This window comes from Hippoglossus hippoglossus, chromosome 1 (assembly GCF_009819705.1).
Source record: "Hippoglossus hippoglossus isolate fHipHip1 chromosome 1, fHipHip1.pri, whole genome shotgun sequence".
NCBI classification, from domain to species: Eukaryota; Metazoa; Chordata; class Actinopteri; order Pleuronectiformes; family Pleuronectidae; genus Hippoglossus; species Hippoglossus hippoglossus.
Window position 1 is genome coordinate 18,796,032 of NC_047151.1, and position 25,027 is coordinate 18,821,058.

The following is a 25,027-nucleotide window of genomic DNA, read 5'->3' on the forward strand; positions in this document are numbered from 1 at the left end:
GCCTTAACACGTGATATTACATTTCATTTAGCTGAAGCTTTTAGCAACTTACAATAAGTGCATTCAACCATGAGGGTACAAACCCAGAACAACAAGAATCAAGAAAGTACAATTTCTTCAAAAAAGCAAAACTACAAAGTGCTATAAGTAAGTGCCATTTAAGTGCTACTAAATTGTTAGTTTAAAATTGTATTCTAGGTATAGTCGGAAGAGGTGTGTTTTTAGTTTGCGGCGGAAGATGTGTAAACTTTCTGCTGTCCTGATGTCCATGGGGAGCTCATTCCACCAATTATTAGCTCGCAGTGAGGGAGCAACAAGCCGATTGGCCAAAGCAGAGTGGAGTGAACGGGCTGGGGTGTAACGTTTGACCATGTCCCGGATGTAGACTGGACCCGATCCGTTCGCAGCACGGTACGCAAGTACTAATGTTTTGAAACGGATGCGGGCAGCCACCGGTAACCAGTGAAGGGAGCGGAGGAGCGGAGTAGTGTGAATTTAGGTCGGTTAAAGACCAGCCGAGCTGTGATACTTAATAATCATATTGTCTACATGCTATCGTTGCATCTTCCTGAAATGACACAACCTGTAGTGAGTGTTCATCAGTCCTGATTTTTATTAAATCAGCATCTTCTGTGGATCTTTCCTCAAAGCTCACCTGGTTGGTATCATCTCAGTTGGTGCTGCAGGAACCAGGTGTGATGTGGTGATGGGACATCTTGTTCGATGCAGGAACCCACTGTCTGACTGACGACTGACTGAAACCATCACACATTCCCCAAACTGACCTATTGGACCTGACATTTTTATCTTATGCAGCCTGGTCCTTCAAATTCAAATTCAAAACAGATTTAGCATGTTAATACACAAGTAAAAACAAGAAAGAAAACCACAATGACATCAGGGCAATATTCATGGACGGTTTAAAATCCGTGCAGTATACTAATATATATAAATTATATAAACTAAAACTATAAAGTAAGAGTAGTCTTTATGACTGTGAAAGACGATGAACAGGATAACGGATGTGAAACTGATTGTAAGAACGTAGATACATACTGAATGATTAAAGTGGTCGGAGTGCATTGAGGTAAGTAATACAGACATAAATTATGTACAGTTAAAGTGAATGAAGAAAATATGTAGAGGGCCAGGTAGCAGCAGATGAATAAAAACTGTAGCATATGAATAAATATATATACAGTTTCAAATGGGTTATTTCTTCCCTTATCAACATCAGAATTGCCAAGATTTACACCAAGTACAGCTCCAGACAGATCAAGAGTCTGTATTCAGAGCTGTGATGGCCGAGTGGTTAAGGCGTTGGACTTGAAATCCAATGGGGATTCCCCGCGCAGGTTCAAATCCTGCTCACAGCGAAGATGTCTGGCTCAGACACGCCTTATTATAAATCAGACTCTCAAGACGGCTGTAATTTGGTAGAAAATTAATGGGGATTACGTGACTGGAGAGAAACACAGGGTGGATACATACAGTCTAACATTAATAATTAAAAACAGAGTAAGAATGGCACGATACTGAAAATCAATGTTGGAGCTGTTTGGTTTCTCTGTTGTTTTTTAAAGTCTCTGCTTCAAAAAGAGCCTTGAGATAACCTATGTAGTGACTTGGTGCTATTTAAATACATTTTTATCTGAGGAGCATTACATTAAGAAAAGATCTTACCTGTCTGATCTGACCAGCCTGGACCAGTTGTAAACATCGATATAAGAACAAGAAGGCTCTTTCAATCCATTCTCACAAATTCTTCATGATACATTAGCCTACTTTAAATATTTCTATGTTTTCCTCTCTTCATTCAGTCTTTATTTTGTGTGTATATATACATATATATATTTATATATATATATATATATACATTTTCAAATCTCCAAATTTCCATATATATATATATATGCACTGGAGTTATCAAATGAAACAAGGGAGGATCTGGCTTGACATGATATATTTATGTATGCATATAAAAACAATATAAATAATACTAATATCTTTATTTGTATAGTACTTTGCAACACAGGTTACAACGGGGTTCATAAAACTCCATGGCAAAAAATGAGTGAACTAAAATAAAAGGTATTCAATTCAGTTCAGTTTTAAGCGCCAAATCATGAACATATTATTGTGGAGACCTTAAAATGTATAGTGAAACGCGACAGTCCCCACATACACATTTACTTGGTGGAAAGTAGTTTTAAATATAAATTACTATTATATATAGTTGAGATTTGTTTTTGCACTTCTTACAGTCGTCCAGCAGATGGTGCAATTGCCATCTAGCATCGGCTTGATTAGACCCCGCCCCATTCCGCAGAGCTAACTTAAAGGCTGCTTTGACATGTGGCGAAAACAGTTGAACAAGTGAAGACCAAACAGTCCATGGTGAGGACTGATGGATTCATTACCTGAGCATGAGTCACGGTTTTCCTCTGAATCAGCATTTATGTGGAGAGATGATCATTTAAATTTCAGTCATTAACTCACCACGTGGAAAATCCACGTGTGGAAACAGGCCGATGAACAACCACCAGGTGAGAAAAAAATGTATTTAAGGATCAAAAATATAAACATTTCAGCACAATTATTCTTTGGATATTTTATCTCCAAATTTCCAGGATGTGTGGGAACCCCAGTGTAGTATGAGAGCTCATTAACTCTCAATACAAGAAAACAGAGGTTGGGATATTGTCCCGTTACTTTAAAGTCTTTTTTTGTAGATTTATGCTTTTCTGCACCTACCATACATTAAATGTATCATTTTCAGTCTGCCAACTTCAAATAGCAAACTTACAACTTTTCAATAATTGACTAATATTCATGGTCTATTGGTCTGAACTCAAGGTGTTGAAAAATGAGAATGAATGACATGACACCAGGCAAATTTTCAGCAATTTTTTTTTATTTAGTAAATTTTTACATATTTTAGAAACAATGAGAGAGCAATGCAGTTCAACCACCCACGGTCAAGGGCCTGGTCGCATCTGGAAAGCAGCTCCACAGTTACTCTGGCAACACGCTGTCCCACCTTAATGACTACAGACCAATCAAAAAGGATCTACTGGTGTGCCATCCGCCATACAAACACCTGGTTTCACAGGTTAACAGTGAACACGTTACCTTTCTTGACGATGACCAAGTTGAGAACGCTGAGGTTGGCGTCCGATGAAGTTCACAGCAAAGTTTAAATTTCAGTCTTTAACTCACCACGTGATTTTCCACGTGTGGAAACAGGCCGATGAACCACCAGGTGAGAAAAAAATGTATTTAAGGATCAAAAATATAAACATTTCAGCACAATTATTCTTTGGATATTTTATCTCCAAATTTCCAGGATGTGTGGGAAACACAGTGATCTCATTAACTCTCAATACAAAAAAACAGAGGTTGGGATATTGTTCAGTTACTGCGTTTCTGCACCTACCATACATTAAATGTATAATTTTCAGTCTGCCAACTTCAACTGGCAAACTTATAACTTTTCAATAATTGACTAATATTCATCGTCTATTGGTCTGAACTCAAGGTGTTGAAAGATGAGAATGAATCACATGACACCAGCCAAATTTTCAGCAAAACATTGTTTTATTTGTCTGTGTGATTTCACTTCTGGCTGGACTCTGACTTGGATGTGGATGCCCTCAGAGAAGAAAGACGGCGCCTCTTGGCGATCTGTTCTTGGCGCTTCTCCTTGGCCTCCTGTTCGCAGGAACAAACATGCGTCAGCAAAGGGTTTCAACACAGCAGCCATTTGCACCCAAACAATATTAAAATAATTCCAAGCATAACTGAACGTTTAAACTATAAAAAAAAAAAGTACATCGCCAGATTTAAGATCTGTCACTCACAAAATGTGATTTTTATTTAGTGCGGTAGTTGTAATGTTGTGTAAACATCTTTAAATTATTATCAGTGCATTTTAGCTTCAAGTTCTGGCAGTGTCGAACATGAATTCCAGCTGGACTCAGTATAACAGATGTTTTTTTAAATAAATATTTACTAGATCTGTTTTTGTTGTCACTGATATTTACATTGTGGATACAAGCAGTGCTAATAAATAAAGAATGACATACCTTCATCCTCTTGGCCAGCAGCTTGGCGTACTCAGATGCCTCCTCCTTGTTTTTCTGGGTGCGCTGTCTCTTGAGGGAAATGCGGCGGCGCTTGTGCTGCAGCACACGAGGGGTCACCAGTCTCTGGATCCTGGGAGCCTTAGTTCTGGGCTTCTTGCCTGCGGAGGACATGGAACAAGCAGTTAATCAAGGGTGCAGCTAAAGGCCTGGTGTGGTGATGAGGTTTGGGCGACATGGAAGAATGTTCACACAGCTCTCCAACAGCTGAAGTGATCTTATTAACACAGACGATGTGAAATACAGAATGTCAACATTTAATTATCATTTTATCCAATAACACTGAACTTGTTTCCACAAACTTTGGATCATGGAGTCTGGTCAGCAGTGACAATTTAACTTAACACTCAAGTACAGGAAGCCTTCGTATTAACAATATCTGCAAAAATCATGCGTCCAGTGTTCTATCAGTTCGCACGACCATGAATATCCCCAAGGGAGAAAACATTTGTCACCACTGTACATAATATTCATACAGTTCCTTTATCACACTATCCATGTATTGTGATAACTGATTAGTTTATTTAATATGAATGAATGCTAAGAAGTGTGGGTGGAATATAAGCAGTTTTAACAGCCTTGGATTGTATCAACCTGCAAAAACTGATTTAAGTATTTTGGGCTTCATAATAAAAAGGTCAAAACATCTACAATTTATAAATATGCAAGTTTTATATTTTCAAACTAAACGATTGTATACAATTTCAAAAAGGCAAACACCTTCTATTACCATCCACTAATTGGTGCATTTAAAGCAGTTTAAATCAATATTTTGCTCACTTTTTAACATCCTTCACTTCAATTTGGTCTCTTTTTAAATTGCAGCCACTGATCAAAACACTCAATACGTGGCACAAAATGGCTGCAAGCTTCAGTTCCAGTCAAATCCAGAGTCGTACTGTCTAACATCAGTGATCCCAAAGTACAACACTTGGAGGTAGAAATAGGATAACAACCCAACTCCTACCTTCTTTAGAAAGGGGCCTCCTCACAACATACTGCCTCACATCATCCTCCTTAGCCAGGTTGAAGAGCTTGCGGATCTTGCTGGCCCTTTTAGGACCCAGACGACGAGGGACGGTGCTGTCGGTCAGACCGGGAATGTCCTTCTCACCTGAGAACAACCAGGTGAAGGGCACATTGAGTCCATCACGTTGATTACAGACAAGATAACTACAAATTTGACCGTTGACAGCTTGAGCATGTCTTTGATAAATGTAATGTTCACTAGATGATAAACTGGAAACTAAATATACTCATAATAATTTGCGATACTTTTGGAAACAATGAGAGAGCAATGCAGTTCAACCACCCACGGTCAAGGGCCTGGTCGCATCTGGAAAGCAGCTCCACAGTTACTTTGGCAACACGCTGTCCCACCTTAATGACTACAGACCAATCAAAAAGGATCTACTGGTGTGCCATCAGCCGCACAAACACCTGGTTTCACAGGTTAACAGTGAACACGTTACCTTTCTTGACGATGACCAAGTTGAGAACGCTGAGGTTGGCATCAACGATGCACCCACGGACAGACTTGCGCTTACGCTCGCCGGTCCTGCGGGGACGGTAGCAGGAGTGGCCCTTGCTGAGCAGCAGGCGCACGCGACCATGGGTCAGCACACCCTGCTTCATGGGGAAGCCCTGCTTGTCGTTGCCTCCGCTGATGCGAACCATATAACCCTGAAAAAGTAAAGACAACAAATTCTTATTTCTGCACTTTTCCATTTTGGTTGACCTGGACACAAAAGCTGCTTTCAGACATGCACTGAACTCTGTATTATCTTGAAATTATCTGGAGGGGCTGTATGTGAGAATGCAAATGTCCAGTAAAATCTCTGGAGAATCTGAGTGAGCATATTGATAACGTTTCTAACATACAATGGATGCAAAACGGATGTGTTCCTGAGTGTATTCAACACCAATGAAGATGACAACTCAAGGTCAGTTTTGATGATTAAGTTTGAGGTGTTGTAAGAAAAATCACATGAATTCTTCAGCAAAATGTATATCTAATGTCCTGCCTCCTTCAGGCCCTACCCAGGCACCACCTCAGATTGTCCTGTTGTGAACGTGTCCATCTCTATTCCCACGTGTAAAAGACAAACCCGATTTTGCAGAGATGTCTGAAAATGGCCACAGACTCAGAGAAAACCTACCAAATTAACAATATAGGTTTATGTCAAGATACAGGCTGAGATGTAAAAATGCAGTTAAATTATCAACTTTCAATTATTATTAAGTGACTAAAAGAAACATGAAATTGACAGCGTTGGCACTGTTGACCGAGTTGCCCTTAAATTACAGGAATGGTGGTTTGATTCCCAGCTCCACCTGGTAAAATCCAGAGAGTTGCAGAGTTTACCCAGAGGTTGTTTTTCACACAGACTCATTCACAACAGCATCAAATCCTCGGTATCATTCAGGTGAGAGGTGGAGCAGCGGGCAGAGGTAGAGAGTGACGTATTAACTCTGCTGCAGAGATCACACGATTCTCTTAACACCACAAACTCTCTTGGCCTCTTCAGTGTCTTCCATGTGTATGTCACCACTTTCTGAACCGGAGATATTTCTTTTTGCATCCGTCACGTGTTAGAATCGCCATCAACTTGCTCAGTGAATCACACATGGACTTCTGGATTTCTACAGACATTAAACAGGGAGGCCAGACAGAAAGTCAGCAGAGACTGCCGAGCATCTAACTGACATGTGCATTCACTCACGCACTTCCTCTGGAGACTGCAGAGTTCAGTGCACGTCTAAAAGGAGCTTAGATTTGAACTTCCGAGGGTAACTAGACATTTGATGAAGGGCAGAAGGGAATTGAAAGAGCCATGCTGTTTTGATCTGACAGATAAAAATGACTGGTCACATCTGGAGCAGCTCCACCGGTTTCTTTAGCAACACGCTGTCCCACCTTGTTGACTACTGAGCAGTCAGAAGGGTCTACTGGTGTGCCATGCTGAGTTACACATGTACAAAATGATGTGCAGCGATACATCTGTGAAGTTTCTCGATGATGCAGATACCATAAACCTGGATGATGAACAACATCTCACTCTTCTCAGGTCTGACTGACAGTTTGAAGACACCATGCATCAGTGCTCACCTTCCACTCATCTCCCAGAGGGTCAGCAGCCACCTCAGTGGCCATACGCTTCTCGTAGAAGGTACGGAGCTTGCGCTCATCATCGACTTCGATCAGCTTCTGGCAGCCAGTAGCGGGGAAAGAGATGTTCAGCTGGGGAGAGAGAGAGAGAAACCAGAGTGGTGAGGTTATTGTTAAACTTCCATTGAACTAAGCTCCACGTCGGCCATGACAGGTCACCATGCAGGTGGCTAAAGTTAGCAGAGTATAACGTGTAATTACAGGCGGCTTAAGTGGAGATAGTAGCGGATTTATGAGTAAGAGAAGACCTACAATGAATTACTACATGTACGGGTTAGTTTGAATCAGAGGGAGATATAGGCTAGCGGAGGCCTGTTAGCTTCTCTGCCGGCTACTAGCTAAAAGCCCGCTAACGTTAGCTCTGACGGCTGCTAACAATAATACAAGTTTACCGACATATTAAAACTCAACCGCGGAGACTCAATCTGCTGTTGAGCCACTGAGCTCTTGAGTTATCGCGGTAAAGTGAGACTCGAGCTCGGGGCACATTTCTCTCCCGTGCTCGGCCATGTTTTCCACCGCTCACTTGCGTTAGCCCTCATCACAATCAAAGCTCATCCTCGGTGTCCGAGCCCGGGCGGCTCCAGCACACGGATCCGACTCAAAGCTCACGATCACGGCTTTAACCACACAGGAATATTTCAGATAAAGAAGCAGTGAGCAGATGAATAGAGTTGGAGAAACGCTGTACCTTCATTTTGCCAAACCGACCCTGCAACGGTCCGCCACGGAAAAGAGGCCGGATATCCTGCCCGAGCTCTCACATAGGCCCGGTGAGTTCTCGCGAGAACTGGCTCCTTGTAGTTTTCTGCTCAGACTCGAGCTGAAGGTTATAGGACAAATTATAAAGCTCTAAAAAAATGAGTGAATGAACTATTCATCTACTTTCTGTATATTTATATAAATATGTAGAGTATGGAGATTTTTGATGCATGTGCTAAATTATCAGGTTAATTTCGAATTAGATAGATAGACAGATAGACAGACAGACAGATAGATAGTAAAATTATGACTGCTAATAGGAAAAGATAAAATGTTCCTTAATTCATCCCACTATGGGGAGATTTGCTGTGGTGCAGTATTAATATGGATAGTAAAAAAAATAGTCATTGGTAAAAGTAATGAATAAGTAAACCAGGAATATAAGAGCAAGGAAGTATAAAATATAAATATAATAGAAATTATATACAGAATATATCCAGTGGGATTTATTGGCACAATAGCCATTGAATTCCACAGAGAGGAGTGAGTATTAAATGGATAATAAATATGGTTAAAAAATAATATCAAAGACAGAAAGTCTCCAATCTTTCCTTTTTAATTGATGTGTGAATCATTTAAATACGGAAGAGTAGAAGTCATGATGGCGCCTCCCTGTGGAGAGATGGCCGCACAGCATCTGGTCCAGTAGGAGCTCTGTCTCCAAACAGCTGATCTCAGACTCTTCTCTCCTGTGAACATTCCCTGAGTCCAACAGTCACTTTACTTCTTGTTCTTCTTGACATTTGTTTAAGAAGATGTTTCACTAGTGGAGGAAATCTTTGTGTGTTTTTTGTTTGTTTGTGTTTGTATTGTTTTGTATTGGAAAGAGGGTTCACTCTGCTCAAAGTCAGAGAAATAGAATGATTTGAACTGATTAGTTTGTTTGATGTTTATCCCTGAAAGTGTTATCATCTTGTTTGTTAGTGGATCTCTGGACTCTATTGTATCATTCAGACTTTGTCTTTTCTCACTACTTTATATTGTAACTCCGTGTGTTTACAGACAGAAATGTTTGTTTATTCAACATGAAAAGTTTCTTTGTGGTTGACGTTTATTCAACGTTAAAGAAAAGTTTCTACAGCATCTTTACATGTTGAAAAATAGTCACTGAATCACTAAGGGTCATGTTTTATACTGAAGTATCATGAAGTAAATATTGTGTGACTAGGCCGAGAGCCTGGTGTCACTACTAAGGATTTTAAACTCAATGACGATTTTAAAGTCAATGAGGATTGAACAACCATTGTTGAAGAAGTGGACTCTTGTATTTTCCATAAAGCGATAAATTCAATGTTTTAAGTTACTGTCGGTGGCAATGTTTGTATTTCCAGAGTCCAAAGTCCATTTTGAGATTATGAAATGTGTTATGAAGTACATTTGAAGTTGTGGATTCTGATAGATCATTATTTTAATGTTTTTAATGTATCCGTGTTGATTCAGGCTGATGAAATGATTGATGTAATGATTCAATGTCTTTCTACTAAATGAAAAATATGAAACCTTGTCTCCCGGTTCTCATTCTGCAGGTTTGTGACTCCAGAGCTGCACAATCCAGATCTTCTACTCGGCCATTTATTATAAATGATTATTATTATTGTAACTTTTTACTTATTGATGCTGCTGTCATTGCTTCTGTCAAATGATGTGCGGTTCTGAATCTTTTATTGTACGGGTGATATAGTGCTTAAAAACAACAGTTAACTCTCCCTGTCAAATGTAACCAAGAGTTCATTGAAATAATTTATGTGATGCCATAAAAATTAAATGCAATTAAATTGAGTGCTTGGAATGTGTTTATTACAACAACAACAACATCGGCGCAACATGGCCGTACTGTGGGCGGTCTGGCAGGCCTCCCCCATAATTATGATAAATAATATACTATAAAAAAGGATTTTTACATCTTTCATCACAGTTGCGGAAATGGGCTTCCATAAAAAAAATGTGCCCAAAGACTAAATAGATAAATATTGCATAAGCAAAACTCACTTTTACACATTGTGACTATTGTTTGTATAATCTCAAAACCTAAACCAAAGTAGATTCCAAACTTCCAGCATAATAATGACATACTCATTTATTTTGAGAAACGTTTCTCACTATAATGACTTGGAGGATCTTTATTCCCTTCATCCCAGTGGTGGAAATGTTCTTCCATACATTCAAGAAGACGTTATATAAAGGGAAATAATCCACAACGTGACATCGGCGGCCGCGTGGTCACGTGTGTGAGAGGAACACGGAAGCGGGGAACCATCTTGCGGCGGCTGTGCACTCTTTGCTCAGCTGACAGAGCGGAGCGTCATGGTCACGACACCCGGAGACTGTGCGGAGCGACGGCGGCTCCACTATGCTGCTCAGCCTCGGTCCCTGCCGTGTCTCGCGTTGTCCCGTGTACGATACGTGTCGGCTCTTGCACCATCACGTTTAGCCGGAGCTCAACAAGCTCCAACAGACAGAGACTGGCAGGATTTTCTCCGGTGCTTTTGAATTTGTTAATCTCCGCGGCGGACGGACGACCGCTGTCTCCCGTGCACGGTCCCTCCGACACAACTCGTCCGGACATGAGTAACGTTAATCTGATTTTCTGGGACCAGTTGCAGGCTGGCAGCTCCGATGTGGACTGGTGCGAAGGCAATTACCTGATTTACCCGAGCATCGCTGAGTTTTACAACACGGTCGGTTTTGACAGACAAAGCCAACGATGTTTGTGTTGTTATTGTTGTGTTTGACAGTTTTGTTTACAGCTTCTTTGTTTTCCTTTGTGCTGCACTGCTGCCCCACTGTTATTCACAGACTAGCTTTAAGGCTCACTGACTAAAACATGTTATGATGCTTCTCAGATTCAGAATCACACTGTTAGCATCATGTTACACATTTTTCCTTTTCTGCATTTCAGCTGCACGCACGCACACACACACACACTGGTCAACTCTTCTGACCAGCATGTTGTCACGTGTGAGCAACATGTATGAGATGTGTTTATGTTTTTTCTGCTCATTGCTTTCCTTTGTTTATCATTTCAGATCAGCAACATTTTGTTTTTTGTTTTGCCGCCCATACTAATGTGCTTGTTCCGCCAATATGCAACACATTTCAACAGTGGGATTTACCTCATATGGATTCTGCTTGTTGTGGTCGGTAAGTGGACTGACTGTGTTTATTGTGTGGTGACCTCTCGATCTTATAGTGTGCAGCTGTATGACACTCCTTCTGCTTCATTTCCCATGAGTATCTATTAAATGTATTTATACTGGTGTACAGAAACATTTAATAACATATATATGGTACCCAACTATCATATACAAGCTAACACTCATGAAGTTCAACCAATCTGTTCAACTAAATGCAACAACTAAGGCCGAAATTCTCCTTTTGCAAAGTTTCTTGTGTTAAAGGTTCAGTGTGTAGGATTTAGTGACGCCTAGTGGTGAAGTTGCATGTTGCAGCTGAATACCCCTCACTTCACCCTCCCCTTCCAAAGAGAACCTGTGGCAGCCTTCAGTTGTCATAAAACCTCAAAAGGTGTTTAGTTTGTCCAGTTTGGGATACTGTAAAAAACATGGCTGCCTCCGTAGAGAGGACCCGCTCCTGATGTAAATATAAAGTAATTAAATATAAAGGGTCCATTGTATGGTAAAGAAAACAAGTCGTACAATTTAGATGAAACTCACCAGTGAAAACATCATTAGGATTATTTTATATTCAATTTCTGCCAATAGATCCCTTTCACCTAAATCTCATTGTATTGAGAATATATATATTTACTAGAACCTGACAGATATGGATTTTCGGGGAACGATGCCAATACCAACACTAAGGAGTAAACAAATTCCAATACAGAAGTATAGGCAGATGCTTATTTTAAAAAAGTCAATGGTTCCTAAGAAGTCGTTGTCAAACCCTAATGACAAAGAAGTATTATTGAGGTAAAATATTTAACAGTTTAAACATAAACTCTATCATGAATAATTAGAAATAAAAAGGAAACACAAATACAACAAAATATATTCAGAACTTGAATTTCTTATTTAAAATGTGAAAATGAATGCACCTATTTTCTGCATTGTATATTCTTTGAATTAAAGTTTTCATAACGACAGAAATAAACACTGATACATGTATGTCTGTGAAAGGCATACATCTTATCTATTGGAAAACCGATACATTTCTTGGGCTCTAATTGATTTTATTCATTTAAAAAATGTATCAAGAAAAAGTGATGAGCTACAGCTCTACATTGAAGACTGTATATATAGGTGTTTTGGCTGCAGACTATGTAGTCATATATAAACTAACTTTAACGAGAAGTTTAAACAGCCCTTATACTCTAAACAAAAAGTTTGCAGCGCTGAAGACCTGAGCCACGTACTGTATGTAAATATTTGTGGTATGCAACAAGATAAGTACGATTTCAAATGGACGTCAACAAATGAACAAACCTGAACCTGTTTTATTCCTTCTCAGTGTGATCGCTGATCTTGGGCGTAGATGTTAAACAGGATTTGAAAGGAGACGTGTGGGACCACGCAACATAGAGTTACAAAGACTGGTTGGAGAGTAAATACACTATTTGACATCTCAGCCAAAGATCAAGTGCTTGCGACCAAGTCAGCATGCAAATTCTGTTCAGCTGCCGCTCAGTATTTTGCCAACATCCACCAAGGTCAGCTCTCAGGAGCAGTTGAAAAGGATTAGCATTTAACTGAGTAAGCCACAGACACTTAAACTGCGGATCAGAAAAGAGTCAATGTACTCTCAAACTGGGATTTGTACCTTTTACATTAAGCTTGTGTGTGCACATTTATAAAATGTTTGAGAGTAGATACACTATTTTCCATCAGTACTCGTGGATGAGTCCGTTATGCAAATTCTATTCAACTGCGGCTGAGTTCCCCCCCCCCAACATCCACTGAGGTCACGTCTCAGGAGCATGGGGACGTGTGTCAGGTTATCTTTGCTGACTGAGTGTTTTCCAAACAGTGCCAGGGGAATAAAGCAGTGTAATCTCAGGCTGATACAGGATCCAACCATACTTTAACACAAGTAAACCTGTACATGCCCACACATGTTGAAAGGCTGAAAATAATGATTATTTAATTTAATAATGATTATTATTATCGGATTTGGTAACGACTTCTTAGGAATTATTGCATAATTTTAATATAAATATTGCTCAATATATATATATCTTTTTTTACTCCCATATATCTGCCATCAAAAATCTATATAGCTTGGGAGGACAAAGACATTTTTTTTTTTACATAAACATGTTTACATGCGAGAAGTCAGAGCAAATGATTGTTGTCATTTAAGTAACACAAAGTTATAGCAAATACTTGTTTCAGTTCTTCCATGACAGTTTTCTATATAGTTCTGTCTGGGATCAGAAGTTGAAATGTTCGACTCTGCTGCAGCGGAGCCTGTTATGAAAGCAGATAGTGCTGATAGTAAGACGACTGTTGGACAGTGATAAGAGAGAGGCAATGACGTCTCTGTCCCTCCACAGCATTTTTCACAGTTATACTAATGCTAAGGTCCAAGTGACTGGTTGAGATTAGTTGTTTACTTTGTGTCTCTTAGTTTTAAACAGCAGACATTTCTCAGTATTCGCTCTCTGAGCTGCTTTTGTTCAGAGGATGACCCGTTGCCCCTGAACTCAGTTTTCTTTCTGAAACATTTAATCTCCCTGATGTACGTTGTTTTAAGGCTGTACTCTGTTGATCTACTTTTGTTTACAGATGACATTTATAAAATTTCCACTGGTTTGGTTGCTTTCCCATTTGATAAGTGGAATTAGGAACATTTCAGCTGCACTTTGGGTAAAAATACACAGGGTTATAAACAGTCATGGATGTTTTTCGGTTACCTTTTCCAAGGATGTTGTTAAATCTCATTTATCAAGGCTCATTAACACACTGAACAACTGTCATTTTTCTGATTAACGCTTGTTTGTTTCTGCGTCTCTTTCCCCCAGGTATTGGATCGACATATTTTCACGCCACCCTCAGCTTCCTGGGCCAGATGCTGGATGAGCTGGCCATCTTATGGGTGCTCATGTGCGCCATTGGCATGTGGTTCCCCAAGAGATACCTGCCTCGGATGTTCAGGAGGGATCGGTATGTCGAGTCGTATGATCTTGCCTCAAAATAACCATCTTTAAAAAGCTTGACACTAGCATTTAAGTGTGTAAACGTGTTATCAGAGGAGGGTAAATTCCAGGACAATGTCTGTCTGCACCAATGCATTGCCACGGTTTCAAACTATGTGTGCTAATGTGCTATATGTGTGCACATTTACTCTCAAACTTATCCCAACAGCAGCTGATTTACACAGATTTAAAGTTAATTCAGATGACGACTGGAAAATTTAGCTTAGAACTCTGATGCAGTAAAATTTGAGTTCACGTCAGGTTTTTCCACATTTTCCCCTCAATTCGGTGTCACTTTTAATATCAGTTTGAGGAGATCCACTGTGATTGGGTTGAGCAGGTTGATCTGCAGGAGCTCCCTGTTGGCCTCCACTGTGTCATATGATGTGTCCACTGCTGTGACTCTGCTGTTTAATAATAGGCCTGTCTAAGATAGCTGACACCAGAAAAAGCTGCATCACATGTCTTTACTTCTCTTTCCATTGTCGCGCCCATGTCTGCTCTTTCACTTCAGGCCGTCACTGAAATGTTCCACAGCCTTTTGTAGCTGCAGTGGTTCTCGTCTATTATCTGGATGAGTGTGTCAAAGTGCTTTTTGAGTCCACATTCCTTCTGTTTCACAATGTTCTCCATATCAATGTTGATAGAAGCGCAACATTGCTGCAGATTCAGATTTATTTTGCTTCTCCATCTAGGTCAAGGTTCAAGGTGGTCATCGGCATCTTGTCAGGGATCACCACGGGGTTGGCCTTTGTCAAACCTGTCATCAACTCGGTGTCACTCATGACACTGGGCATCCCCTGCACTGCACTGCTCATCACTGAGCTGAGAAGGTTGGTGAAAAAACCTCCATCAAATATAACACTTATCCTTCAAGGGTCCCATAGGGATGGAGCCAATGTTGGTGAAAATGTTTCAAACAGCAGAAGAAGGTTTGAGATGGTGAGGGTTTAATCCTGATCAGGGACACCATACAACAGAGCCGGATGGTCATCATCTTTAATTTTACATGGTTCATAATGACTTTAATGATTTTTAACGTTTTTATAACTTTATGGTTACAAACTTTCCAGAGTGTAAAGTTTGTCGAGTAACTACTAACTAGTTTCAAAGTAGCATCTGAGTAAATAGATTCACACATAATGTAATAAGTATCAGTTACCTGAACATCTGAGATTCCATCATAAATGTTAGGCTTTGTTTCACTTATATCTACATACATGGAGAAATATATGTGTTTAAGCAGCAGTATTATTCATGCACTTTAGAATGAGTGGGAAACTTCAGATTATGCTGATGTAACTATTGTTATACAGTTTTTTATTCAAATATAGTTGGTTATTTAAAAAAATACATTTCAGATCCTCCAGTGTTCTCCATTATGACACAGACGTATTACCTGCACTCCTCATTGTGAGCAGGTCATATTTATCAAGCTAATAATAGTTCAGTCAGTTCAGTTCCCGACACAAAAGTTATATTACAACTAAATTCTATGTAAGGGTGAAACCCTATTTGATTTGGTGACGTGTTGATGTGCATATACAGTTAAAACTAGAGTTTACATTTAAAGCCCAACAGCAGCAAGTTACTCTTCACCACAAACATCTGCTGCTGTTGATGTATTTGTCACTCTAACAAGTGTCAACACGTAACGGTGTCTACAGAATATTAACGGTCATTTTGGGCCTTTTGTACTGACATGGCCTAATGACATGTCCTCTGTTCCAAGCTAATTATAGGGCTGTGTGATGTGAAGGAATGTGACTGAAAACACACAAGACATTCCTGCCTATCATTGTGTTTGTGAGCGTGTGTGTCCAATATGCGCAGCCATGCTCTGTTGTTTCCGTTTCCCACAACCCTTACTCACCACTGCCAGTCTTCTAACCTGAAGTCATCCATTGTTCGACCTGTTAGTGACTCTTGACTTCGCTGCCGGTGCCACTTGGCAATTGATGTTTTTGTTCTGCTAAGTGGGAGAGAATTCCTGTGGCCCTGGCTGATGGACGTTTGCCATCAGAGCGGACAGACTATTCTGTTTCTGTTCGCTTTTTCTCTTACTGTTGGCCTCTGTTCAAGGTACTTCCAGCTGGACAAAAACAACTTGTGTTTCGGATATCCAAGTGTTGAAGCAATTAAACCAGGCAATGCTCTGCTGTAATAGATGAGTTATTCATAAAGGAAAAATATGAAACAAAACCAAGTGTTTATGTCTGAAAAAAGTTTTGCAAACATGACAGCAAAGTTTATTTTTAGATTGGCATGCAAGACCTTGGGTTTTCCTGAAGCTGCCGTGGGTTCAGCTCTGACCTCCTGTGTGTCCTTCCCCATTTCACGCTTGTTCTCCTGTCAGTTAAGATGAAATATCTGAAAAGATATCTCTAGAATATTTTCTAGCAGCCAATGAAATAACTATTGCATTCCATTCATAATTTAACCCTCTGCTGTTTTGCATGGCTCCTAAAAAGCTGAAAAAGAAATAACCTCAAAGTACAACCAAATTAAAAATGCTCTATTTATAATCTTGTATAATTTCACTTACATATGTATCCATTCATATTTACAAATGTCTTCATGTGTACATACTGGCAAATATAAATGCTATCATTTAAAATATAATTTATATTCATACCACCTATTAATATGCTCAAGTCTACTATTAAAAAACAAAGATTCTGTATTTTGTTAGTGTTTAAAAGGTGACTTCAGTTTAATACAACTTTGAGTCTTGTTTTTGTAGTTTTGACCATTTTTTTCTATCTGTATCAACAATATGTATTCATCTAGTTTCTTATTTAGGTTTTCGAACATAGGGACATTATTAAAAAGATTTCAGATGACACAAGAATCATAAGCAGTCGGGCAATAATTAACTTTGAAAAGACAACATTTTAACTTAAGTTGAAACTTAAAATAGGCATCTGATGGCCTAGTGTTTAAGATGCACATTTTGCACATTACAAAAATTAAGGCCAAAAAAAAATATATATAAAAAAGTCTTAGAGAATGTGGCTTGTTACAGCAGTTTGGTGAGTGACGTTAGCGTAAATGGTTACCACAACTATGTAACTTAAGTTTTAAATAGCTATAATTACACTGTAAAAGTTTTCCAATAGCTTCTCATCTGCATTTTTTATTTCACCATCACAAGGTATCACTTCACTTTCTGACATAACATTTAAATTTGCCAGTAAAGAGCCGCTGCGTCTTTAGTTTCTTTGAGACACGGATCTTATGGAGCTTCTTCCTGTCCGTTCCCCAGAGTGAGGGAAGCATCTTAGAAGATCTCCACCCAAAGACGGACAGGCAGGCGGACTCGTAGACAGGCAGGCAGACATGCAGGCAGACAGACAGGCAGACTCACAGGCAGACAGGCAGACTTGCAGGCAGGCGGACCTTTCCTTTACTTATCTTCACCTCTACTGGTCAAACTCTCCATCACATTCCCTCACTAACACTGTGTCCGAGGAGAAGTCCCGGTTTTGTGTCATGGTTCTTATCTCACATGCTTATGTTTGAGCTGAAATCGTCTCAGTATCCCAGATATGCAGCCGTGAGGAGATGGTTCTGTCGGCAGGAAGAGGTGTTGGCTGAACCAGTTCACTGTGTATATGGAAAGTCAGTAAATGAGGTCAGCGCACTTTATACCTGACGCTAAGCCAGGTCTCGCTCCCATGTGACCATAGAACACCTCCAACACTTGACGTAGAATATAACTATATTGATAACGACTCAATAGTTTATTTCCCTCTGGGAAGACATCATCTATTTTTTGCACTTCCTGTTGCTGTTGAGGAGCCATGACACCCATTTTTCTGCTCCCTCTCCGGACCAGTTATGTAAGGAACTGTTTGGTTCATTGACTGACTTGACTCGACTTTAAGTGAGACCATGTAAGAAGAGGAAGACCATTATAGCACATTTACTAGCCTAGCATAGCACTAGTAGCAGCATGTTTTAGACAGTAAATGCACAAATGTGAGGTACATTGAACCAAACAGTTTTTATTAAGGGATCCAACTGGGTTTTCAAGGGTTTGCGTGTTTTGCTCTTGCAATGACTTTTGTTTTCTTCAGTTTACGTAGCCATCTTTTCCTCATGTATCTGCTCCTATAGCTCACCACTCTTTCCAGGCCTTTTAAGGTAGACTTTTGTCATACATTGGCAATATGCCCTTACAATATAGATGTGAAATGATTTATCTTATGCTTCAGATATACACACGTGCCAAGAAAGTAGCCGACGATGACATGTACATTTTAAACATCTGATGTGGTTCGGTGTGAAGATATCAACAATTTTTAACCACAATTTTCACCAAATGATAACTTAGCAAATATGTAACTCTAGACAAACCATTTTAGAGTCTAACTTTGTTGAAGGATTCTTTAAAATGTCAAATATGTAGCATCAATATTTAAAAAGTAATGAGTTATAAAACACACATTCATTAAAGCCACAACCCCCTTTTTTTTAAACGAAGATTCAAGCAGGACATTTTGCACATTAACTGTTCTGTACATTTAACTGAAGCATGTCCAAGACAGGGCCTCTGTTGTTCGTAAAAAAGAACAAGCCCTGTGCTAGCAGTCTACATGGCCATCATTGGCTAGAGTTGAGTTACAGCAGTCTGTGACATTGATTCCCTTCCACTTGTGTGATGTAGGTTTAATAAAGTTCTGTGGCAGCTGCTTGTAGTTAGCCAGTTGTCTGTGAGCCCAGTGAGCTCCTCTAGATGGAAAGGCAGGCTTCACCTCCAGGCCGCTGAGGATCAAATCTTTTTTTATCAGTAGTATCACATAGTCGACGTGTTTTCCAGCTGGATGCACTGGAATCAGTTTACACATTTACACAGTCTTCAGTCTCATGCAGTGAGATGCTCACAGTCTCCCCGAGACGCAGCTGTACTCACATGCAGAGCTGAGGTGGATAAAACACAACAAAGAGGACCACTTTTGATAAGATATATTTTTGCTTCCATTCACATATGCCGGGATCAGCCCGGCTTGTGTGGGATTCACAATGATATCTCTTTGCTCGTAGTGACAGACTCAGAATTACCAACCAACGCTGCAGTTCTCCTCAGCTTTGTTTGTCTTTTTCCAAGCTTTGTCTGAGAGGAGGTCCACAGAGTCGGACTTAAAAACCTTTGCTTGAAGCTGTCATACTTTAAGATTTCCCCGGCTTGTGCAGCTGAGTGACGATTATTCTTGTTTGTCTGAATCTTATTGTGCTGTAAGTGCTTTCTGGAAAGAGTTTGTGCCGTCTCTACATTCCTTTCCACTTGAAACAATGGTGACCCAAATTAAAGGCTGCTGAAATGCTATGACTTCATCAAATGCTGTGTCTTGAGGGGACAAACTGCGTCACTGTGACTATTCCTCTGCTGCATCATCACTCAGTTTAGTCCCTGTCTTTGTTTTGGCACTCGGCATTTGTCTCAGCTGTGCCCCGTGTGTAAGGAGGACAGGACTAAGAATAGTTTATCAGCAGCACCCAGGATTAGCTCATGTATCTCCAGGTCAGAGCGGCGTCCACTTGGAGATATTTTGGATGTCGACACAAATACTTGTCACTCACAAATCGTCGATAATGTCATCTAAAGATAAATGTGCTACATCTACAACCTAACACACTGGTATGGACAGCTCAGGTGAAAATAATAAAAGCTCCCTCCACGTACAGTGGTCAACACAGTCAGTAAACACATTTATCCCTTCATCAGAAGTGAATAGAAGGTGTTTTCTGAAAGAGATCATCCCCACCCTATATGAATATGTTGGGAAGGCTCCAGACGCAACAACAATTTAAAACATAACATTTATTGTATCTCAATTTTTATTTCATTATATTTTAAATTCTCAAAAGATAACACTGATAATAATAGTTATTATTATTGTTATAGGTTAGAGGTATAAATTGTATATTTTACGTATATTTAGCAATTTAGCTACTAAAGGTAGTTCAGCATTTACTTCTATTTTAATTGCTGTTTATAAAGTTATATACGTTTTTAAAGGTCTGTATCCACAAGATTAATCACATCTGTTTGTGCTGATGGTGCTTTTTGATGATATAATAATGCTGTGTGTGTGTGTGTGTGTGTGTGTGTGTGTGTGTGTGTGTGTGTGTGTGTGTGTGTGTGTGTGTGTGTGTGTGTGTGTGTGTGTGTGTGTGTGTGTGTGTGTGTGTGTGTGTGTGTGTGTTTTTAGACTTGTACAGTGTTCTCAGTGTTCTCTCCTCGGTCACTGCAGGTGTGAAAACCCTCGTGTGTTCAAGCTGGGCTTGATCTCAGGGATGTGGTGGATGCTGGCTCTGCTCTGCTGGATCAGTGACAGGATCTTCTGTGAAATGTGGTCATCTGTCAACTTCCCCTACTTACACTGTGCTTGGTGAGCTCATAGCCAACTCAGCACTTTATGGGACATCACCAGGGTTATGATTGTTTACTGACAATGAATGCACTCTTGTGACCATCAAAGGGAAATTAATATACATTTTAATTACATTTTAGAAATTTCATTTACTTGAAATAGAAAAGCTGAATAATAATAATTAATTTTTTAAAAGACATAGCGAAATGAAGGAATTAAGCAGTCAATGTCAGGCCTGACTATTTCCACCTCTGAACTGCAGTCTACCTGTGACACATTTATTTTCATTTATCTTCAGAGTTGTGTATCCTAACCCTGGATAAGGGCTGATTACACCATTGTGTAGTGTACAGTAGCGTAGTAGTGGTCGTAGTTTGTGTGTTTCATGAGTGGAGGGAATTAATTGGGAGATGAATATGTAATTTAGAGGAAGAGAGGTGAGTCCTCAGGGTTTAACAAAGGGACAAAACACAGACTAAAATAACCTGATGAGAAGTAGATTAACACTGTACATCTTACACCTGCAGACACAGATATATTTAGCAAATCATTTCTCACACAGTCTGGTTCATTCTGACTCCTCTTGCTCTTACAGGCACATCCTCATCTGTCTGGCCTCTTACTTGGGTTGCGTTTGCTTCGCCTACTTTGACGTCGCGACCGAGGCCCCAGAGCGAGGCCCCGTCATCATGTTCTGGCCCAACGAGAAGTGGGCCTTCATCGGCGTGCCCTACGTCTCCCTGCTCTCTGTCCACAGGAAGGCTGCCGTCAAGGTGACATAAAGTGAGTCTGCAGCTCAGCGGGTTGTGCTCCCACACTTCTCACCAGGATGTCTTCAAAACAGCAAGGCGACGCGATACATCCACCGCGGTCGTGAGTCGGCTGACATCCACCGGTGCTCTGGTGACTGGATGATGTAGGTGATTCACATGTGGGCCAACTGAGGGGATTCATCTTTTCCTGGTTCCTTCCCTGGTCCGGTCTTCATTACACAGCAGTGTTTATGCAACTCAAAGAGCAACAGGTGTCACAAAATAGCTGTTTTCAGACATGAACTCCGGAGGATGTCCGCACAATTGGTTCCGGACTTTCTCCAGATGGTTCCTTTCACAACGATTCACAACAACAACAGAAAGACGTAACATATTAACTCCGCTGCAGAGATCACACATTTTTTGTTTGCACCACATCGACACTGACGTCGACTCTTTTCGCCAAAAGCTCTCTTGACATCTCTGTCGGCGTCTTCTATGTGTGTGTGGCGCCAATTTTTCATCCTGAGATATTTTGTATTCTTTTTGTTTTTTAATTTTGGCATCTGTCGGGTGTTAGAAACGTCACTGTTCTGTACTCGCTGTGCTCTCACATCGGCTCATTTGCACATTCTCTAGACTTTTTACCAGGGGGCTGAGCAGAGAGCAAGTCCAAAGTCCTCTCAGACATTGGCGTTCTCACATACTCTCTCTCTGGAGAATGGCCGGCGATTACCCGGAGTTCAGTGCATGTCTGAAAGCAGCTAATGAGTCCAACATGACACACAGTCACTTTCTACACAACACAATATCCAAGCCAAGAAACCTTTACAGTGTTCGACATGCATTCTCAGGCTCTGCAGGAGACATTTTGTACATTTTTATAGTAACTCACAAAACCTCTTTATAAAGTGTTATTTTGCCTTTATGAACATAAATATAGCATCTCATAGGTGCAGTCAGGCCATTAGGGAACCATAATCACAAACAATGTAACACTGGATTCAGTAACTGTGATAAATGCATAATGCATTAAAACTCAAAGCGTCAACAGGCTAGTTCTCAAGATGTTACAGAAGTGTTATGAGAAGGTTATTCACACAAAGGCATGTGTATTTCTAATACATAATGGCTTCATGCTGTTGAACCTGCCCTTTGTGTCGTCTGGCATTTTCATGGAAAAACTCAGAAACACAAAAGGCTTCTCTCTAGTCTGGGTGTGTTTTTCTTCCAGCATGCCACAGTGATTGTTTGCAATAGTATATGACAAATGTTTAATATATTCCTGTATATATATTTTATTAACAATGTAATATCTAATTATTTTCCTATGAAAATCATATTGTTGATGTAGTACTCAATCAATAGGTACCCATTGATATTGGCCAAAATCTAAAAGAACCAGAATGTGAAATCAGAATGTATTAAAAAAAGAATTGACAAATCAAGTTAAAACATTTCTTATTTTGCACAAGATGAAAAATGGTTTTCAAAGCCTCTGGGTAAGTTGCATTAAAGAACATGGTCATTACAGATATTTACTCAAAGATTAACTTGCTAATGTACAGATGTGAATGTGGATTTTTTTTTCACCCAGACATCTCACCTCTTCCACTGCTCTTCAGGGTTCCAGGCTCAGTGTTTTGAGACATTTTGCTAAATGTCATTGAAACTATGAAATTGTGCAAAAAAGCCTTAATCAATCGGGATAATGGATTACTGGCAAGTGAAGGTTTGTGATGTGCCGTAAACTGTTTCATCTACAAGGGGAAATACAGTGTATTGGTCACATTAAAGCACTTTATTTGTAAAGCACTTTGTAACTTAGATTTTAAAAAGTGCTCTATAAATAAAGGTATTATCATTAAGTAGTACATGTAGCTTATTGCAGGTCAAATAATAAAGTTAAGCTTTTATTACCTCTGACCCTAAAACTCTAACATTGCCCTTGGATTAAAAAGTGAATAGAGTCTTTATGTAGAGTTATAAAGGGAAATATGTTTGGATGATTCAAAGCAAAACCAGGCTCACTTCACCTCAAACCATTGTTGTACGTGTTGTTCTTAAAAACTGCCTCAAGCTGTTCAACTAATATTGTTTCACTCCTGTCGCCCTGCTGAGGCTTCTGGGAGTCCAGACCACTAAAATAATTTGTCCTTACATGAAGGGTTATTATTACACTTTACAAAGAAAACTACCATTTTCCTTTTTTTCTCAAGTGACTTTTTTTTTTAAAAAACAAGTATTTCGTCCAAAGCAACTTATATTTTTGTAAGTGAAGTGCAGCCAAAATCAAAGCACCGGCCTAAATGGTGAATTATTTTAATATTGTACTATTGCTACCTTTTGTATTGTCAAACATTGTAACAGTGTTTCTTTTTTTTATTTTGTATCTTTTTGGACAATATTGACAATGTGAACTAAGTAGTTGTGGTACCTGAGAATAGTCCTTGTTGGTGTTTTTGTCTGTATGCTAATATAAACAAGTTGAGAATTAAGTTAGAAAAGACTTGGGGTGATCCGAGGTGTCTGTTTAATGGTGCCCACTGCATTGTGATGTTTGTCTTGGCATGAGGTATGATCATGAGCACCTAACAACGAGTCGTCTTTTTTTATGGACTTGTGTGTAATCTCTTTTTTTTTCCTGCTTGCATTGACAGTACAGACAAACTGTAAACTATTTATTTTCATAATTTATCCTGTTTTATAAACAAGTATTTGTAATAGACTAGAACATTAGGTATTATTTTATTTTATGCAATAAACTTATATACTCAAACTGACTAATGGTGTTTTCTTTACAAAACCAACCCAATATCAAAATAATTATATTGCATGCTTCAATAATATTTACAATGAATTTTATAGCTTTATGTATTTGCATGAATTGATATGGACGGACACACTAGGGTGCAGCTGACAGTTTTTGCCACTAGGGCGCAAAGTCTTTTCACTGACAGCCCTTTGCACTGAGAACCACAAACACAATGAACAATAAGAGTATGTGAACACTGCGCTACACAGCAGACTGTCTCTGGAATCCCACAAACCAACTTACATATACACATTGACACCAGTGATTAATATAAAAGCAGAATACACATTAAATCACTTCTTTATTTATATTACTATTTATAAGTTAAAAGGCGATGTTATCAAACTACTAAAATATATAATCATGCTTAAATTAATCAATAAAAATATATACCCATGATATAATCCAATGTTTAGTTTGACTGTGGACGCAGTGAGGAATATAAAAGCAGACGTGAACATTAAATCACTTCCTTATTTATATTTCCCCTGAGGCTCATTGAAAATAAATTACAGAAGTAAGAATATGTTATTTAAATACTAAAATATGAACAGAGAATAGACAGTTTTAGACCAGATTGGGAAAGATTAAGAAATGAATTACATAAGTAATACTCAAATTAATGAATACAAATATAGAAGTTCAGCTCATTATTCACAAGAAATGTTATTTAGTTCTGCAGAAATAAACTCCATTTTATTTTACAGTTTTAGTCTATTCTTTTTTCATAATCTAATAGATATTATATAAAACAAATATTTAATATTGTATTTTATATATTGCATTCATTATGTATGCAATATATGGAATACATAATAAATATGGGCTATTACACACGCTATTACTTCATTGTTTAACA

General features: G+C 39.3%; 2 protein-coding genes, 1 long non-coding RNA gene and 1 other non-coding gene across 4 annotated transcripts; 3 read left to right on the forward strand and 1 right to left on the reverse strand.

Annotated features, from left to right (window-relative positions):
* Positions 1-1,294: 1,294 nt before the first annotated feature.
* Positions 1,295-1,376, forward strand: trnas-uga. Its single transcript has one exon. It is a non-coding gene; the product is annotated as a tRNA-Ser (tRNA).
* A 2,202-nt stretch (positions 1,377-3,578) lies between these two features.
* Positions 3,579-8,095, reverse strand: rps6 (ribosomal protein S6). The gene is made up of 6 exons (XM_034594192.1): positions 8,003-8,095; positions 7,252-7,383; positions 5,615-5,825; positions 5,110-5,256; positions 4,086-4,243; positions 3,579-3,711 (listed from the first exon to the last, which is right to left on the reverse strand). The coding sequence occupies exons 1-6, from the start codon at positions 8,006-8,008 to the stop codon at positions 3,616-3,618; spliced, it is 750 nt and encodes a 249-aa protein (XP_034450083.1). The 5' UTR covers positions 8,009-8,095; the 3' UTR covers positions 3,579-3,615.
* A 2,211-nt stretch (positions 8,096-10,306) lies between these two features.
* Positions 10,307-21,708, forward strand: acer2 (alkaline ceramidase 2). Its single transcript, XM_034594178.1, has 6 exons — positions 10,307-10,751; positions 11,100-11,214; positions 14,051-14,192; positions 14,920-15,057; positions 20,482-20,619; positions 21,197-21,708. The coding sequence occupies exons 1-6, from the start codon at positions 10,638-10,640 to the stop codon at positions 21,381-21,383; spliced, it is 834 nt and encodes a 277-aa protein (XP_034450069.1). The 5' UTR covers positions 10,307-10,637; the 3' UTR covers positions 21,384-21,708.
* A 177-nt stretch (positions 21,709-21,885) lies between these two features.
* On the forward strand, positions 21,886-24,132 carry LOC117766833. The gene is made up of 2 exons (XR_004614760.1): positions 21,886-21,928; positions 21,993-24,132. It is a non-coding gene; the product is annotated as an uncharacterized LOC117766833 (long non-coding RNA).
* The last annotated feature ends 895 nt before the right edge of the window (positions 24,133-25,027 follow it).

Coding starts and splice junctions, on each gene's coding strand:
- rps6 (XM_034594192.1), bottom strand. Junction 5,257..5,614: donor CTTGGTCATCGTCAAGAAAG/GTAACGTGTTCA, acceptor GGTTGTTCTCAG/GTGAGAAGGACATTCCCGGT. Junction 4,244..5,109: donor GAGGCCCCTTTCTAAAGAAG/GTAGGAGTTGGG, acceptor TGTCCTCCGCAG/GCAAGAAGCCCAGAACTAAG.
- acer2 (XM_034594178.1), top strand. CDS start 10,638: ATGAGTAACGTTAATCTGATTTTCTGGGACCAGTTGCAGGCTGGCAGC. Junction 11,215..14,050: donor GATTCTGCTTGTTGTGGTCG/GTAAGTGGACTG, acceptor TCTTTCCCCCAG/GTATTGGATCGACATATTTT. Junction 15,058..20,481: donor CTCATCACTGAGCTGAGAAG/GTTGGTGAAAAA, acceptor CGGTCACTGCAG/GTGTGAAAACCCTCGTGTGT.